Source organism: Stegostoma tigrinum, chromosome 16, assembly GCF_030684315.1.
Source record: "Stegostoma tigrinum isolate sSteTig4 chromosome 16, sSteTig4.hap1, whole genome shotgun sequence".
Taxonomy (NCBI): Eukaryota; Metazoa; Chordata; class Chondrichthyes; order Orectolobiformes; family Stegostomatidae; genus Stegostoma; species Stegostoma tigrinum.
The window spans coordinates 64,424,878-64,444,540 of NC_081369.1; the positions used below are offsets into that span (position 1 = coordinate 64,424,878).

At 43.5% G+C, this 19,663-nt stretch overlaps 1 protein-coding gene across 7 annotated transcripts in view; it reads right to left on the reverse strand.

Moving 5' to 3' along the window:
• LOC125459813 (granule associated Rac and RHOG effector protein 1-like) overlaps nt 1-19,663 on the reverse strand; it is a 208,385-nt gene that overhangs the window by 17,278 nt on the left and 171,444 nt on the right. For all 7 annotated transcript variants that reach the window (XM_048546703.2, XM_048546701.2, XM_048546702.2 and 4 more), the window contains 2 exons: nt 11,970-12,125; nt 5,235-5,332 (listed from right to left, as the gene is read on the reverse strand). In XM_048546703.2, the coding sequence (XP_048402660.2) occupies nt 5,235-5,332; nt 11,970-12,125 (254 nt within the window). The remainder of the gene's footprint in view (nt 1-5,234; nt 5,333-11,969; nt 12,126-19,663) is intronic.

Consider the following 19,663-nt stretch of genomic DNA (forward strand, 5'->3'; position numbering starts at 1 on the left):
ATTTAAACATGGTTGCTGTGGCTCATCAGGTAGCACTCCCATTTGAGTTAGAAAGTCACAAATACAAGTCCCAATCTAGAGCCTCGTGTTCATAATTTAAACCAAAATTCCCTGTGGGATACTGAAGGAGCACCACACTGTCAGAGATGCTTTCGTTCAGACGATATAGAATCACAGGATCCATACTATGTGGAAGCAGGCCACTTGGCCAATCGAGTTCACTCTGACCCTTTGAAGTGGATTGCGCCCAGGCCCATTCCAGTACTCCCACATGTCCGATGGTTAACACACCTAGCCTGCACATCCCTGGACATTATGGGCAATTTAGCATGACCAATCCAACTAACCTGCACATCTTTAGACTGTGGAAGGAAACTGGAGCACCAGGAGGATTCCACACAGACATGAGGAGAATGTGCAAACTCCACACATTCAGTGGCCCGAGGCTGGAATCAAACCTGGTCCCTACTGCTGTGAGGCAGCAGTACTGCAGACGTCTACACTGCAGCGTTGCCTAAAGATCAGAAACTATTGAGGATTTGGCACAAAGCGGCAACTCAAAGTCCACTAATACAGCATAGAGGGTATCACTAGGTTGGGGTTTGTTGCCTGCACAATTGCTTACAGAGACGTCGCCATTTCTCTCTGTGATCAGTTAGTGATTCTCAAATGTGAGAATTGATGGTTAGGCCCCTCATGTCAGGCTTTTGAGCATGTGGTGCTCTTTTACACTGTCATGGGATACGGTCATGCTGGCCAGGCCAGCATTTATTGCTCACAGGCAGTTAAGAGTAAACTATATTGTCACAGGTCTATAAACCAGATCAGTGAAGGATGGCAAATTCAAAATTTCACCATCTGCCATAGTGGGATTCGAACTTACGTTCCTAGAACATTAGTCTAAGACTCTGGACTACTAGTCACGTTTTTATCACAATGCAACCCTCTCCCCTTCTTGAGGTTGTTACAGAGATAACAGGAACTGCCGATGCTGGAGAATCTGAGATAACACGCTGTGAAGCTGGATGAACACAGCAGGCCAAGCAGCATCAGAGGAGCAGCAAAGCTTGACTTTTCGGGTTGGGACCCTTTCTGAAGAAGGGTCCCGGCCCAAAACGTCAAGCTTTCCTGCTCCTCTGATGCTGCTTGGCCTGCTGTGTTCATCCAGCTTCACACTGTGATATCCCCTTCTTGAAGTAGTGTTTTGGCCATCCTACTGCTTTTTTTGGGCTCTGACAATTGCTCATACTTGAGCATTCATATCTGTCTTCACCCTTTGAACGGGCCAGAGTCAGTGAACTCACCGTTTCTTGTGTTAGTCCAGCAACATGAATTGGCTATTACGTGACTGATGAATAGGGGAACGCTATTTCTAAAACACGAACTTAAGCTGACTATAACATGATTCCATTGGTGCGCGGAGGAGTATGTGTTGACATCACATGATCATTCTGTGGGCTTTGTCCTGACCATGTGCAATGTTAGCACTGAAACAGTCTCCCTGCTGGTATCACATGATCACTGCATTGTAACAGGTACATTATTCCATTTTTTTTTAAAGTTCTGCCTGTTACCCACAAAAATGCAAGAACAAAGTGACAAAAATGTAAGCAAAAAGCAACCTGCTGATAACACAGCAGGTTATCAACATAAAAGAAAGGCTATAATACTGGAAGAGAAGCTAGATGTTATAAAGCGTTTTGAGTGTAATGACAGTGATATTGTTTGAGTAACAGGGAATAAAGGAGTCTACCTTACACACCATTAGAGACAATGTAGAACAGATTAAAACAAGGTGTATTGCTGGAACAAGTCTGAGTGCTAGCAAATCTGAGGGGTCATGGACAAAGGAACTTGAGGAGGTGGAGCGGCTAAGTGTGTGAATAGATCAAATGAAAGAGTGATCTGGGACTACACTTCTCACCCGTAAAAGAGAAAGCCTTATCAATTTATGAAGATCTAACAAAAATGGCTGAAAATCCAGCAGATGTGTCTGCCTTAACTGCTAGCAGTGGCTGGTTTTCATAACATAAAGCTACATGGCAAAGCTGTCAGCGCAGGCGAAGAGTGAGATGGTATTTCCTCCCACGGTTAAAAAAAATTGACAAGGAAAACTACAGCTGAGATCAAAATTTCAATTTGGATGAGGTAGATTTATACTAGAGGCGAATGCCATCAAGAATCTACATTTCTATAAAAGTATCATACGCTCCAGGCTTTAAAGTGGCAAAGGATTGTATGACGGTGCTGCTGGGTGCCAACGCCAGTGTAGACACAAAGCTTCAGCCTGTGGTGATGTATCACTCGAACAACCCGCAAGCCTTGAAAAGTTACCTTACGTCTACTCTGGGCATCTACTTTAGGTCATGCAAAAGAGTTTGGATGACTGGACAATTTTTTTCTGAACTTATCGTTGACGTTTTGGAAGATGTTTTTAGAAAGTATTGTAGGAAAGAAAATCTTGGATTTCAATATTCTCCTTATCCTGAATAATGTGCCAAGCCATCCTCCCACCATTGGTGAGCTTTCTAAAAATATTAAAGTGTTATTTCTACCTCCAAACACAAACCTTCAACTCATGGACCAGGGTGCAGTGCAGCTTTTAAAGTTTATTATTTAAGGCACACATTTAAGAGGCTGATTGCAGCCACTGTGGGGGATAAGGACAGTGTTGTTCAATTTTGGAAGAGCTTTAACATCAAGGATCAATTGACATTATCGTGGAGGCCTGGGGTGATGTCAGCATGCAGTCTGGCAGAGGCTTCTCCCAGAATTTTTCCAAGATTTTAAAACCTTTGATTTGTCCGTGGAGCTCCCAAGAATCAAAGATTATTCTTGCAAAGCAAGTTGGATTTAAACAAGTGGAGCGTGAGGATGTTGATGGGCTGCTTGAGTCCAACTCTGAAGACCTCTCTACAGCTGATCTACAACAACCTGTCGCTGAGGATGAAGTGGAAGCTCGAGATGATGAAGATGAAGTACAGGATGCAGCACCACGACAGCTTTCCAATTCTGTTTTGTCTTCTATCCTGAGGGAAATTGTGAGGCAGCTGCAGATCTTAGAGAACAATGATTACAATGCAGAACACAGCAGGGTAGCAGTTCGTGAAACAAGATCTTACTTGGCACTCTATGAACAGGTTCTTCATGAAAAAAGAAAAAGGACAAAGCAGCAAAAACTGGATGTCTTTTTTAAGCCAAACCCTAAGAAACAGTCAGAAGACAATGAACCATGGCCAAATACTTCTGTATTAACCAAATTTCACCCTAACCCTGCACCCACACTTGTACCTGAAGATGGTGACAATGGCGATGATGATGATGATGATGATGATGACGATGACAATGACAACCCTCAGCCCCCGCATTAACAACAGAGCAACCACAAAACCTCCTCCCCATCAAGTCATCTTGAGATATTTTCAACATAAGACATGAAATTTACATTTTTTTCATTATTAGATATGAATTAAACATATATTTAAACTGTGCCATCCTTTGTGTTGGGCTTTTGAGCGAATCTCAGTGATAGTTTTTTGGTGGTCAGCTCCGACCCTGTGTTTACCACAGCACCCGTTATTTCTATAGTGCGATTTTTTATAACATGTTGCTGCACAGGAAAGCAACTATTGCAGAATCGACTGTATAAAGTCTCACCTACACAGGACAGGCATGTTGGGTTCTTTCACTATATCTGAAAAAACTGCTGATGTAACAAGCCTAGAAATTACACAGCCTCCATAACTATGGCATACAAACACTTAATATATCAAAATGAAGACCCTTTTAAATATTAAGACCATAAGACATTGGAGCAGAAATTAAGCCATTCAGCCCATTGAGTCTGCTCCACCAATCATGACTGATAAAGTTTCTCAACCCCATTTTCCTGCTTTCTCCCCATAACCCTTGATCCCCTTGTCAATCAAAAACCTAACTCAGTCTTAGATATACTCAATGACCTGGCCTCCACAGCCTTGTGTGGCAGTGAATTCCACAGATTCATCACTCTCTGGCTAAAGAGGTTTCTCCTTATCTCTGTTCTAAAAAGGTCTTCCCTTTACTCTAAGGCTGAGCCCTCGGGTCCTAGTCTCTCCTACCAATGGAAATATCTTCCGAGCGTCCACAATTAAATGGAAGTCTTAACCTTATTTTAAATGTGTCAACTCCTTGGAGGGAAGAAAGGAATTTCAGGCAGACCTTACGGGTTAAACAATAGCATTTACACCACAAAGTGACAAAAAAAGCCTCAAGTCATCTTAAATTGTAAACACCAACAAAACACCAAGACAATTTATAGTTCTGTCTTAATAATCTTTATTGATTCAATCCATACTCAGAAAATTACAGTTAAGGGGCTAACTAATCAAATGGCTGCATTTGGCCAAACTGAGCAGCCTTTCCAGCTGTGAGCACTCAGCCTGACCAGTGTACCCTCCAAGTTGTGAAGACACACAACTTCAGAATACCTAACACAAGTGGTGCAGGAGGAGATCCTACCAAATTATACATGTGCAGCCACTCAAAAAAATTTAAAGTGCCACACAGTTAAACAATCATTTATTCCCACTATAATTACAAGGGGTCATTGCTTCCACTGGCAGCACAAATCCTAGCCTTCAGAAAAAGTCAAAAAAGGAGAAAAAAAAATTTGATGACAGTTTTGGTATTAGTGAAAATTGCAGGAGCTGAGCACTCATCACAGTTCAAATAACATTGAGTGCTGCAACATACTTTATAAACAGAAACTTTATAACACACAAAATTTAATCAATAAATTGGCATTTCCTTTTATTAACACCATCTGTGTAAAGCACAACCTATGTCAAGGCAGAGAATAGTAAATGTGGCTAGAAGAAAATCAGATATCCCAAAGACTTGCTTACTGGACATATTCTTCATTGTCTAAGGGATCTCACCAATCCATTCATTGTCAATGTCCTCAGATCGATGGCATGAAACTTGTATATTACGGCAGGAGATTTTGTTAATATCTAAACAAAGCTGCACATGGCCTAAGACTGTTGATGCTGACACCTGAAGCCCTAAATAGGAAGGGTTGAGATCCCATTATGATAAGCATGCTGACAAAAAAAATGAACCTGGAGTAGTCAGCTGTAATGTAAATCAATACTGGAAGACACTACTCTATGTGTTTTTGTAAATTCTCACTGCCTGAAAAGGTGAATGAATGGATTACTACCACTGTAGCCCTTATAGCCAATTACACTTACCATGTTGAAGGGACCTGAACCAAAATCCTGGAGCCCTCCAGGCTGATCTGTGGGGCATAAGCTTCTTTATTCTCGATTTGTGCTGTGTCCACCACTACCTGATAGTTACAAAAAAAGAGATTCAATCACAGTTCACAATTATCCCATCACTAGCCATCATTGCCTTTGGGGGGAAAATAACTGCTCAACTGACTTATTCAAGTTCTGGACCAGTAACCGTCCATTACCCATTACTTTCCCCTCTTCTCTGAAGACACTGACCTTCCTGAATTACAATTGATGGTCATCTTCAGCTGGCCTGTGCACACACAACACTATGTTCTGATAATGATCGGGGAGAGGCCTTCGTTTTTTGCCCAATGCATAACTCATAAAAACATAGAAAACAGGAGCAGGAACAAGTCATTTGGCCCTTTGAGTATGCTCCATCATTCAGTATGGTCATGGTTGATCATCCAACCCAAGAGCCTATTCCCATGTTTTCCCCCATATTCTTTGATTCCTTCAGATCCAAGTGCTATATCCAACTCTCAGACTAAACCCAAGAGTGCATCAGCAGATAAAACTAGAGATTACGTAGTAATTCAACAAGAGCTCCTACATGCCAACATGATCCAGAGCAAACACATCTGTAGTTAATGTCTGCTGCTGCAGGAATTTAGGCTCAGAGTTCAGGAGCTGGAGGCCAAACTACATTCACCGTGACACATCAGGGAGGGGAAAGGTACCTGGATACTTTTTAACCATAAGGTGGTCACAACCCATAAGTCTTCTAGTTTCATCCATGGTGAGGAACAGTTGTGTGTGACCACGAATGTATTAGATAAGGGGACCAACGCCTAATAAATGTTGGAGCCTTAGTGTTTGCAATTGTCTGGCAGGTTTGAGATTTCTGCAAATATATGAACAAGAACAATGGCTACAGGGTGACTATGGCAGGCAGCCAGGGGAGTGAATAGGAATGTCATAGGGAATAATACAGTCAGAGGTTAGGCACAATACTCTGTAGCCAGCAGCAAGTGCTCAGGCTGTGTTGCCTGCCAGGGTTTGGGCCATCTGTGTTGGGACGGCAAGGAACATGTTGTGGGTGGGAAAGGATCCAGTGGCTGTGATCCACATAGGTAAAACTAAAAAAAAAGGTGTCACTAAAGGAGTATGACCAGACAGGGGCTGAACTAAAAAGCAAAGCCTCAAAGGTAGTTAAGCTCCAGTTCAAACAACTGGTATGGGAGAAAACTGGTTTCAATTGAAAGAGCATTGGCACCATGACTGGCAAAGTTGGAACTGTAATGTTGGAATGTTCTTCACCTGAACTGTTTTAGGACCAATATTTTGGTGGGTTGCATAACTTGGGAGGTAGAAAAAATTTTAAATATCGGCGGGGGGGGGGGGGGGGGGGGGGGAATCAGTATTGAGAGGATGAGATGAATTAAATCAAGAAGATAACATCAGACAGCAGGCTGGTTAAAAGGAAAGAATAATCAGATGCGGCAGCAAGTGACAGAATGTATAAATCCAAGAGTGCACCAGCAGACAAAACCGGAGATTACAAGAATAGTGAAAAGACAAAACTAAAAGGTCTGTGTCTTAATATATGCAGTAGTTATAACAAAGGGGGTGAGCTGCAAAATGGAAGAAATAGACCAGCTGCCTCTTCAAACCAGTTCTGGCATTTCAACAAGAAAGTAGTTCATCTGTTTATTTCTTGAATTCCACACTTACATCTACCCAAGGTCAGTCATTGTTTTCTTTCATTCAAAGGATACGGGCCTCACTTATTTATCTATGTCTAGTCTTTACTTTCCATCTCCAAGTGTCCTTGAGAAGACGGTGGTGAGCTGCCTTTTTGAACTGCTGCGGTCCATTTGGCATTGATACACACACACACACACACACACACACACACACAATGTTGTTAGCGGGGAGTTCCAGGATCCTCACCCAACAACACTGGAGGAATGGCAATATATTTCCAAGTCAGGGTGGTGAGCAGCTTGGCGGTGGTGCTTCCATGTATCTGCTGTTGTTGCCCTATTAACATGACTGTGGTCATGGGTTTGAAAAGGTGCTATGTAAGGAGCTTTGATAAATTTCTGCAGTGAATTTTGCAGATGGTGTTCACTCCTATTACTGAGTGTCAGTGGCGTAGGGAGAAGGTGTTTGTGGATGAGACATCAAAAAAGCACACCGCTTTGTCCTGGATGGTGTCAAGCTGAGAGTGCCTTTGGAGCTGCACCCATCCAGGCAAATGGGGAGAATTCCACCACACTCTTGACTTGAGACTCGTAGTTGGTGAACAGGCTTTGGGGTATTCAGGAGATAAGTTTCTTGCTGAGGACTTTTCTGATCCACTCTTGTAGCCACAGTATTTATATGGATATATCATAGAAACATAGAATCCCTATAGTGTGGAAACAGGCCCTTCAGCCCAACAAGTCCACATCGAACCTCAGAGCACCCACCTAGATCCAGCCCACCTAATCTACACCTCCCTGAACACAATGGGCAATTTAGCATGGCCAACCCACCTAGCCTGCACATCTTTGGACTGAGAGAGGAAACCGGAGCACCGAGGAAACGCAGACACAGGGTGAATGTGCAAACTCCCCACAGACAGTTGCCCGAAGCTGGAATTGTACCCAGGTCCCTGGCACTGTGAGGTAATAGTGCTAACCGCTGTGCCACTGTGACACCCAAGTCCATTGGGATAGTCCAGGTCAAGTTAAGGTCAAGGGCAACCCAGAACATTGAGAATGTGGGATTCAGTGATGACAATACCATTGAATGTCAAGGAGCAGTGATAACAAGGTGCAGAGCTCGATGAACATTGCAGGCCAAGCAGCATCATAGAAGCAGGAAGGCTGATGTTTTGGGCCCTTACCTCTCCAGCATCTGCAGTTCCTATTATCTCTCAAGGGGCAATGGTTGGATTCTCTTGTTAGGCATGGCAATTGCCTTGCATTTGTGTGGCATGCATCACAAAAGTCCATAAGTACAGGTAAAGTAAATTATTAAGACGACAAATAAAATGTTGCAATTTAATGCAAGGGTAATGGCAAACACAAGTAGGAATTTTTGCCACAGTCGTCTAGGCTGTTGATAAAACAACATCAGTAGTTCCTTAGAGATAATGGGAACTGCAGATGCTGGAGAATTCCAGGACAATAAAATGTGAGGCTGGATGAACACAGCAGGCCAAGCAGCATCTCAGGAGCACAAAAGCTGACGTTTCGGGCCTAGACCCTTCATCAGAGAGGGGGATGGGGAGAGGGAACTGGAATAAATAGGGAGAGAGGGGGAGGCGGACCGAAGATGGAGAGTAAAGAAGGTAGGTGGAGAGAGTGTAGGTGGGGAGGTAGGGAGGGGATAGGTCAGTCCACGGAAGACGGGCAGGTCAAGGAGGTGGGATGAGGTTAGTAGGTAGCTAGGGGTGCGGCTTGGGGTGGGAGGAAGGGATGGGTGAGAGGAAGAACCGGTTAGGGAGGCAGAGACAGGTTGGACTGGTTTTGGGATGCAGTGGGTGGGGGGGGAAGAGCTGGGCTGGTTGTGTGGTGCAGTGGGGGGAGGGGACGAACTGGGCTGGTTTAGGGATGCAGTAGGGGAAGGGGAGATTTTGAAACTGGTGAAGTCCACATTGATACCATATGGCTGCAGGGTTCCCAGGCAGAATATGAGTTGCTGTTCCTGCAACCTTCGGGTGGCATCATTGTGGCACTGCAGGAGGCCCATGATGGACATGTCATCTAGAGAATGGGAGGGGGAGTGGAAATGGTTTGTGACTGGGAGGTGCAGTTGTTTATTGCGAACCGAGCGGAGGTGTTCTGCAAAGCGGTCCCCAAGCCTCCGCTTGGTTTCCCCAATGTAGAGGAAGCCGCACCGGGTACAGTGGATGCAGTATACCACATTGGCAGATGTGCAGGTGAACCTCTGCTTAATGTGGAAAGTCATCTTGGGGCCTGGGATGGGGGTGAGGGAGGAGGTGTGGGGACAAGTGTAGCATTTCCTGCGGTTGCAGGGGAAGGTGCTGGGTGTGGTGGGGTTGGAGGGCAGTGTGGAGCGAACAAGGGAGTCACGGAGAGAGTGCTCTCTCCGGAAAGCTGACAGGGGAGGGGATGGAAAAATGTCTTGGGTGGTGGGGTTGGATTGTAGATGGCGGAAGTGTCAGAGGATGATGCTTTGTATCCGGAGGTTGGTGGGGTGGTGTGTGAGAACGAGGGGGATCCTCTTGGGGCGGTTGTGGCGGGGGTGGGGTGTGAGGGATGTGTTGCGGGAAATACGGGAGACGCGGTCAAGGGCGTTCTCGATCACTGTGGGGGGAAAGTTGCGGTCCTTAAAGAACTTGGACATCTGGGATGTGCGGGAGTGGAATGTCTTAACGTGGGAGCAGATGCGGCGGAGGCGAAGGAATTGGGAATAGGGGATGGAATTTTTGCAGGAGGGTGGGTGGGAGGAGGTGTATTCTAGGTAGCTGTGGGAGTCGGTGGGCTTGAAATGGACATCAGTTACAAGCTGGTTGCCTGAGATGGAGACTGAGAGGTCCAGGAAGGTGAGGGATGTGCTGGAGATGGCCCAGGTGAACTGAAGGTTGGGGTGGAAGGTGTTATGGTATCAATGTGGACTTCACCAGTTTCAAAATCTCCCCTTCCCCTACTGCAACCCTAAACCAGCCCAGTTCGTCCCCTCCCCCCACTGCACCACACAACCAGCCCAGCTCTTCCCCCCCCACCCACTGCATCCCAAAACCAGTCCAACCTGTCTCTGCCTCCCTAACCGGTTCTTCCTCTCACCCATCCCTTCCTCCCACCCCAAGCCGCACCCCCAGCTACCTACTAACCTCATCCCACCTCCTTGACCTGTCCGTCTTCCCTGGACTGACCTATCCCCTCCCTACCTCCCCACCTACACTCTCTCCACCTATCTTCTTTACTCTCCATCTTCGGTCCGCCTCCCCCTCTCTCCCTATTTATTCCAGTTCCCTCTCCCCATCCCCCTCTCTGATGAAGGGTCTAGGCCCGAAACGTCAGCTTTTGTGCTCCTGAGATGCTGCTTGGCCTGCTGTGTTCATCCAGCCTCACATTTTATTATCAGTAGTTCCTTATGCAGTTTTGGTCTCTTTATTTAAGGAAATGGAGCAGCACAGTGGCTAAGCGATTAGCTCTGCTGCCTCACAGCACCAGGGGCTTGGTTCAATTCCAGCACTGGGCGACTGTCTCCGTGGAGTTCGCACATTCTCCCCCATCCTGCATGGGTTTCGTCCAGGTGCTCTGGTTTCTTCCCACAGACTAAAGATGTGCAGGTTGGGTGGATTGGCCACGCTGAATTGCTCATAGTGTCCAGGGTTGTGTAGGCTGGGTGGATATGCCATGGGAAATGCAGGGTTGCAGAGACAGGTTAGGGGGTGAGCATGCATGGGATGCTTTTCAGAGAGTCAGTGTGGGCTTGTTAGGCCAAATGGCCTGTTTCCACACTGTAGGGATTCTGTTCTAAAGATGTAAATGCCTTGTAGTCCCAGATCAAAGGTGGTTCACTGGAATTACACCTAGTTTGGGCATGTTAACTTATGAGGAAAAAGTGGACAAACTGTATGTGCATTTATTGGCATTTAAAAGAACTGAGAGGTGATCGTAATTAAACATTGGAACTTGGCAAGGTCATTGTTGAAAGGATGTCCCCTCTTTTGGGAAAGCCTAAAAGTAGGTTACACTGTTCAAAAACAAAGGTTTACCCATTTCAGACAGAGATCAGGGGAATTTCTTCTCTGTCTGAGGATAGTGTATCTCAGGAACTCTCTTTACTAACGAGTGGTAGAGGCAGGTTCATTGAATATTTTTAAGGCAGAGTGCAGTGTCTGGGAACAGGCTGACCTCATTAACTATGAGGTTCTTGACTGGGGGTGTTAACCTGGACCAAATCAGGAAAGCCTTGGCTGACCAATATAACTAGATTAGAATCTCCTAAGCTGTGGACTGAGCCACAGCCAGTGTATTCTGCACTAGTAAGTAAAGAGTGAATGGTGATGGGACCCGGCCTCTGTGCAGTTACTTCACAGAGGTAGATAAATTCTTGACAAACAAGGGAGTCAAAGGGTATTTGTGGGCTGGGCGGAAGGGGTTCTTTGAAGGCGTAACATGTTCTGTAGATAAAGGGGAACCTGTGGATGCACGTACTTGGATTTCCGGAAGGCATGTGACAAAATTCCACAATGATTTTTGTGCAAAGTAGGACATCATGACAAGGGGGTAAAATATTATCATGAACAGAATACTGGCTGGCAGGATGGCAGAAAACAGAGTCTGCATAAATTTATTTTTTTCAGATTGGCAGCTTACGATGAGGAGGCCCTCAATGTTTTACAATTTATGTCTATGTCTTAAATGAGGGAATTGAATGCAAACTTGATAAATTAGAGGTGACAAAGTAGGAAAGCATGCTGTGAGGATGACATAACAAGGATGCAGTCTGTTAATTAGCTCTAAAAAAAGTGTGATCTTCAATGCAGCTAAAGAAATATAGTAATCTTGTTTCCAAGGCTTCCAGTAATGCAATTCCAACCAGGTGCTGAGAATGGATTACAATTACTCAACTGACTTGTCCTTTTGGACTCTATTTTGCAAAGACCCCTTCTCACTGATGCCTGGTTAAGAGCAGAATACAGTAAATGGATTGTAAACCAGCATGTTTGCCTTGTGTGGTCTTCCATACAGGCAATATCAAATCAAAGTTGCAGCTACTTACCAATCCTGCCTGTCCAAATAGCAACTGCACAGCAGTTTTGCAGGCACCACGCCACGTGGAGGGGCAGACCTGATTGAGGATCTCTGTCGGAGACTCATCTCGTGGTGAGACTTCGTTCTGCCCAGCTGCCTCCTTGATAAGTTGCACCATTGCTTGCTGCAAACAAAGCCCATGTGAGTTTTCCATATAACAGCCATCTGTTAAAACAAATCTCTTTCCTTTAATGCAAACCTTTACAGTTTAAAGAGAAAAGTAGAACAGCTTTGTGAGAACACAAGATAGGTTGAAGAAACAGTGCATTTTATCCATCTCCAGCTGTGAATTATTTCTTTACCCAGCTCAAAAACTGTGAAAATACCTGGTTCGTCCATTTCCATTCATTCAAAAGGATTTTGAAATCCAAAATGGACAAAGTCCACTAGGACCTCCAATCACCACCTGAACCTTCCTTGTTCTTTTCTAGGGCAACAGTATTTGGATCTCAGGCCCTGGTCTGGATTCTTCAATACTTTAGAAGTATTGACTTGCTATGCAAGTCCTCTTCCAAATGGATCACTTTCTTCACATCAATTATTTTAGACCATTATTGAATAATATACCAAACATCACATTTATAAAGCAGAAATTCATACTTTTGCCTTTAAAAGGGGATGAAATCAAAACAGGGATGTTTGTGCTGAAACCGAGAATTTTGAAGAATGAGACAACAAGCGTTCAGGGCCAGCATGTTCTGGTTAGTGTGAAGGGCAAGGGTGGCAGGAGTAGGGAACAAAGGATGATTTGAGATATTGAGGCTCTGGTCAAGAGAAAGGAGGCATATGTCAGGTATAAACAGCTGGGAGAAATCAGGAGGACCAGATCAATGAGGTCATCTATGGTGTGGAAGTGAAGATGGGCGAGATCCTAAATGAATATATTTTGGGCCAGTATTTACTGTGGAGAAATACATTGAAGCTAGGGAACTTAGGGAAATAAACAGTGATGTCTCGAAAAGAGTTCACATTTCAGAAGAGGAAGTGCTGGAGGTCTTAAACTACATAAATTACGGGGACATGATAGAGTATATCCCAGGACATTGTGGGGAGCTAGGGAAGAAATTAAGGGCCTTGAGCAGAGTTATTTGTATCACTGACAGCCATAGGTGAGGTACCAGAAGGCTGGAGGGTCCTAAATATGGTGCCATTATTTAAGAAAGGCTGCAAGGGAAAGCCAGGGAACTATAGAACAGTGAGCAACTGTTGGAGGGGATTCTGACAGACAGGATTTACATGCATTTGCAAAGGCAAGGACTGATTAGGGATAGTCAACATGGCTTTCTCACAAACTTAGCTGAGTTTTTTAAAGAGGTGACCAAGAAGATTGATGGAGACAGAGTGGTAGAAGTTACCTATGCAGACTTTAGCAAGGCCTTTGACGAGGTTTCGCATGGTAGACTGGTTAGCAAATTAGATCATATGGGATCCAAGGAGAGCGAGCCAATTGGATACAAAATTGGCTTGACGATAGGAGGCAGAGAGCAGTGGTAGTGGGTTGTTGTTCAGTTTAGAGGTTTCTGATCAGCAATGTGCTGCAAGGATCGGTGCTGCATCCACTGTTGTTTGTCATTTATATAAGTAATTTGGATGAGAATATAAGCGACATGGTTGGTAGGTTTGCGGATGACACCAATAATGACAGTTTGTGTACAGTGAAGGTCGTTATCTAGAGAACAATGGGATCTTGATCAGATATGATGGGAACTGCAGATGCTGGAGAATTCCAAGATAATAAAATGTGAGGCTGGATGAACACAGCAGGCCAAGCAGCATCTCAGGAGCACAAAAGCTGATGAAGGGTCTAGGCCCGAAACGTCAGCTTTTGTGCTCCTGAGATGCTGCTTGGCCTGCTGTGTTCATCCAGCCTCACATTTTATTATCTTGGGATCTTGATCAACTAGGTTAGTGGGTCGAGGAATGGCAGACGGAGTTTAATTTAGATAAATGTGAAGTGTTGCATTTTGGTAAGACAGACCAGGGCAGGACTTATACAGGTACTGGTAGGGCCTGGGAGAATGTTGTCAAACAGAGACACCAAGGGGTGCAGGTGCGCAGTTTCTTGAAAGTGGTGTCACAGGTAGACAGGAAGGCAAAGCTGGTGTTTCGCATGCTTGCCTTCACTGGTCAGAGCACTGAGTATAGGAGCTGAATATAAGAGGTGAATAGCCAAGGTCTTTTCCCCAGGGTAGGGGAGTCCAAAACTAGATGGCACAGGTTTAAGGTGAGAGGGGCAAGATTTAAAAGGGACTTTGGGGGCAACATTTTCACACAGAGAGAAGTGTGCATATGGAACGAGCTACCAGAGGGGGTGGTAGAGGTGAGCACAATTACAACATTTAAAAGACATTTGAACAGGTAAATGAATAGGAAAGGTTGAGAGGGCTATGGGCCAAACATAGGCAAATGGGACTAGTTCAGTTTTGGAAACTGATTTTTGGTCAGCATGGATGAGTTGGGCCAAATGGTCTGTTGCTGTGCTGTATGACTATAGCTTTAACTCCACAAACGCTCAGCAAATGTCGATTGTTGGTGTGAGCTGCTAAGAAAACCTGCTTGGAGCAGTCCTAGTTATCATGGTCTATATTGGGGTGGCCATTGCAGAAATGAATGGTGCCCAAATATAACAGCAAGGAATCAAAACCTTTTGAAAAGGTGCAGAGAATTTCATCCACTTTTGGTGTGCAACCATTGTAAAGCAGCAAGCAACAAGAGAAACAGAAGGTTGCACTACAAAGACAAAACAGGAAACCAAATGGCAAAATGCTCTGACCAAACTGCATTTCCAAGGATTGTTACCAGTGCTGGTCATCACAAACACACCTTGTTAACCAACCTTTCCATTTCTGACATCTTAAAAAGCAAGGTAACATGATAAATACATCTAATTCTTAACACAACTGCAGACCAAGTTGTAAGAACAGTTCCTAAGTAAAGAAAGCTAAATTTAGGGTTGATGGAAAAGAATTACAGAAGAGCAGACGTTGCTTTGAGTAGTCGAGACAAAAGCCCTGGCATAAATTTAAAAAACAGCTGAATGCATTATCTGAAAAGGAAGGGGCCGTTATAGTTTTCTTTCTGCTAGATGAGACAGCTTGGACCAAATGATATTCCTCACTGCTCTCCATTTGTGGGCAATGCACTCAAACTCACACAAAAATCTTAAAGACTTTCTTTAAATAGCAATTTATTTCTTGCTGTGTAAGTTTGTGCAATATATCAGACATCTGTCTGCAATGGTAAGGTGTAATAGCTCACATCAACAGAAGTCCCACATGAGCACAATTAAAAACTTGTTCTTAAAAAGCTTGTTGATGTCAGTCCTGGGGACCGATGGAAAATAAGGTGCAGAAGGAGCTGCATGACATCTATTAATCTGACTATTAATCACATAACCAATCCACTGGGCTGACCACAAATATCGCCAGCATGCTTTGATCAGTGAGTTTTCATGCACTCATAATGATTCATCCTTTTTCCATTCAATTATACTGCAACTCACTAGAACTTTCCTTCATTTGTTCTCTCACAGGGATATCACACTCCATTTGAAGTTTATATTTACCCTCAGAATCCTTTGTGGCTTAAATTTTTTTGAGCTGGAGAGAATCTGGTCCATAAAATGCCTTTGTTCGGAGAGTCATAAATGACCATTCAGCCTACTGTGCCTGTATCTTTGAAAGAACTATCCAATTACTTCCACTCCCTTGCTCATTCCCATAGCTTTGCGAGTCTTTCTCATTCAAGTGTTATCCAATTCCTTTTGAAAGTCACTGTTGAATCTTCATGTGCAAGTCACTGTGTTAATAAATTATTTCATTTCTAGTTTTTCTTTGTCAATGATCTTAAACCAGGGTCCTCTCATTACTGTCCCACCTGCCAGGGGAAACAATTCCTCTTTAATACATTCAATACAGAACTTCAGCAGAAAGGGTACAGGTTGGCACACTTCTAAAATCAGTGCCAAACACCCACTACACACCCCCCCCTAAAAGAGAACCGAGGTGACTGAAAGAGGCAATATCAGAATTCCACTCTGAAGGTTTTCCAATCACATGCCTTTTAATTTCATTATCTTGGAAATTCAATCTTGTTTATCCAAGAATATATACAGGGATGTCAAGTCAGTCTGAGGATTCAGGATATTTTCATGCCTTCATGGGAATGCAGCTGGCTCAGCCAGTATTCGTTACCTAACCCTAGTGGCCCTGGAGAAGGTGATGTTGAGCTGTCTTCTTGAACCACTGCAGTCCTTGTGTGTAATGATACCCACAGGGCTGTAAGGGAGGGAGTTTTTGAATTTTGATCAGTGACAGTGAAAGTTCTAAATCAGCAGAGTGTGCGGCTTGGAGAGGGAACCTGCAGATAGCGGTGCTCCCATGTGTCTGCTGCTCTTGCTCTTCGAGATGATACAAGCTGTGGGTTTGGAAGGTGTTGTTGAAAGGTCCTTGGTGAGATATGGTCTGGTTTGTAGATGGTACATACTGCTGCCATTGTCTACCAATAATGAAGGGAGTGAGCATTTCAAGCAGTGGATGTGGGTCCAGTCAAACAGAATGCACTGTCCTGGATGGTGATGAGTTTTTTTGAGTGGAGTTTCTTGTTGGAGCTGCACTCATCCAGACAAGTGGGGAGTATTCCATCACACTCCTGACTATATCCTGATTATACACAGAGCAGGAAGACGTGTTTTATATAGGCGACAGCTGGGCACAGTATTTTTAGTGCAATTTCCAGAAAAGGCACTGAATGTTGAAACTAACATTAAGATCATTGGTGGAGGCAAAAGACATTTTTGGTATTTAGGTATTGAAGGTATAGAAAAAGTGCTTTACTTGATATCTCCCAAGGAAAACAACTTTGCCAAAGCTGCAGTCAATGTAGAGGATGCTGGACAAGGTAAAAATGGATAGAAGGTACTTAAAGTGGATAAGTTATTTGGTCTGGTTGGAATATATCCCAGTGTGCTGAGGGAACGGACTAGAAATTGTACAGGTACTAGCGGATCCTCAAACTAAGGTTGTGTCATTTGATTATTTCTTACATCCTGATTATGTTGTATCACTGCATTGATATATCTGGAACAAAGCCTTCACTTCTGGGCATTATACTTCAGGAAGGATATACTGGCATTGGAGAGGATCCACTTTGCCTATTTCCTTGTTCTGATTGCCATACCAGAGCAAGTGGTTTTTCTGTGTCTACCTTATTGAATCCTTTTGTTAGTTTAAACATCTTGATTAGATCATTTCCTCAGCTGTCTAAATTCAAGATCCAGCCAAGTCTACGCAACCAATCATAATTTAAACCTTTTTATATCCAGATCATTCTAATTAATCTGCACTGCAGATCCTCTCCAACGCTAGTATATCTTATCCAAAGTATTTTGACAATGCCTCAACATGTTCAGTTTACAAACCATTTTGTCTTGTGTAAAAACATATTTACAAAGGTGTTTATAAGTGTTATCACTTATGTTTCTGAGTATGTCTCAAATTTTTATTCAACTCCAGTATAATTAGAGATTAGCAGGAAAGAGGAGATTATGCTGCCAAATGCATCAATAAACAACAGGTTTTCCATAAAGACTGTATCTTTTACTTTTCTTTTTTTGTTGAGGACTGATATGAGAAAAGAACTATTTTCAAAGCCAAGGAGTATTGAAGGATTACTGCAGTTTTTAAAAAGTAACCTCACATATTATAAACACCTGCTGCTTGTTCAAGTAGTATTTGAAGAATAGTTTTCAGATAAGCTGGAGCCCATGAGGTGTATATAAATGGAGCTTCAACCAGCTACAAGCAGCTGAGTGATCTGTGGACTCGTGGCCAGTTATCAATGACAGAGATCTTCTGCCTGCTAACAACTGAGATTTGTTCTCAGGTAGCAGAAAAGCTTGTGGCTATGACCAAGATGCAGAGAAGCCTCTGGACTTCCATCAGGTCAGGAGCTCAGTTCTCTGCGGTAAAAGCAACTTTAAGCTTGATAAAATCAGTTACCTTTACTTCAGGGGTTTCTGTGTTTAGAAGTTGCTGTGTTCAGAAGCTATGACTTTTAATAAATATGACCTTGAACCACTCACCCGTGCATCCCTGTAAAATCAGTGAGAGCATCCAGAAAAGGAAGACAGGGAAGAAACGTGCTGATCAGTACAAGAAACACCTTAACAGATCCTGTGAACAGGGGTCACTGAACAACTCTGCCAGATTTTCCTTCCACCAACGTTCACTGTCGTTCGTTGTCTGTATCTGTTGTGTGAGTAAGTGGGTGAGAGTTGTATGCTGATGGTTCATAATTGTTAAGCTGTAGTTCGAACTTACTTACTTGTAATAAATGGCAATTCTTAACATAGAACATAACAGCACGGTACAGGCCCTTCGGCCCTCAATGTTGTGCCAACCTGTCATACCGATCTCAAGCCCATCTAACCTACACTATTCCATGTACGTCCATATGCTTGTCCAATGATGACTTAAATGTATCTAAAGTTGGTGAATCTACTACCGTTGCAGGCAAAGCGTTCCATTCCCTTACTACTCTGAGTAAAGAAACCACCTCTGACATCTGTCCTATATCTTTCACTCCTCAATTTAAAGCTATGCCCCCTCGTGCTGGCCGTCACCATCCTAGGAAAAAGGCTCTCCCTATCCACCCTATCTAACCCTCTGATTATTTTATATGTTTCAATTAAGTCACCTCTCACCCTTCTTCTCGCTAATGAAAACAGCCTCAAGTCCCTCAGCCTTTCCTGTTAAGTAAAGAAACTTAGTTCATGCTTACTGCTAACCTGAGTATAAAATACAGCTGCCATGGGGAACTGTGCTTACAGTCACACATCATACACGTGTGCTTCACTGATACGGTTAAAGAGAACAGCGTATGAGACATAGTGTGGTGCGTATTAACAGGTGTATATTGGGCTGCAGGGATGGGATGCACACATCTTTCCAGGGGTTCAAAGGCTTTGTTACTGTTTTGTTCACACACACACACACACACACACACACACAAGCTGTTCAGCTGCCCAGGAACTAATCAGAGAGCTGTCATCAAGCTGATGACTTCTGGCATCCACAATTAGTCACGGCTTCACAAACCAATTAGGTACTTGTTGCTGGCAAAATCCTGCTCTGCATACACTCCTGTCTACAAACAGCTTCGCTCACTGCTTAAATAAAGTTGCAGCATAAATACCACAGTGAATTTCAGTAACTTGTTTATAAAAGTGCAGCAATTCTTTCTACAATCCTTGGTTTTAAAGCATTTTCTCATTTGTGTCTGTAATCAAAATGACCAAAAATAAAATGATATTGTCTTTATATGCCAAAACTAAATAAAGTAAGCAATGAAGATACAATAACTGGTTAACATGCACAGGTGGCATTCTGTAAAAATTTATCCTTCTACACATATATAGGCAAAGCTGACAAATACACAGCCTGGTGAAGGATTATAAAAAGATTCTTTTGTAGAGATCAACTTTCTGAAAAAACAATCACTTAGCCAATTTTTGAAGGCCGAAGATATGTAATACACCTGTATTAATATGCAGAATGTTTCTAAATCTGCTATTCTGATGTTCTGGCATGCATGGTTAATAAACCAAGAATGCACAATTGCTTCTGGAGTCTTGACAGATACAGCTTGCTTAGAAAATATAAG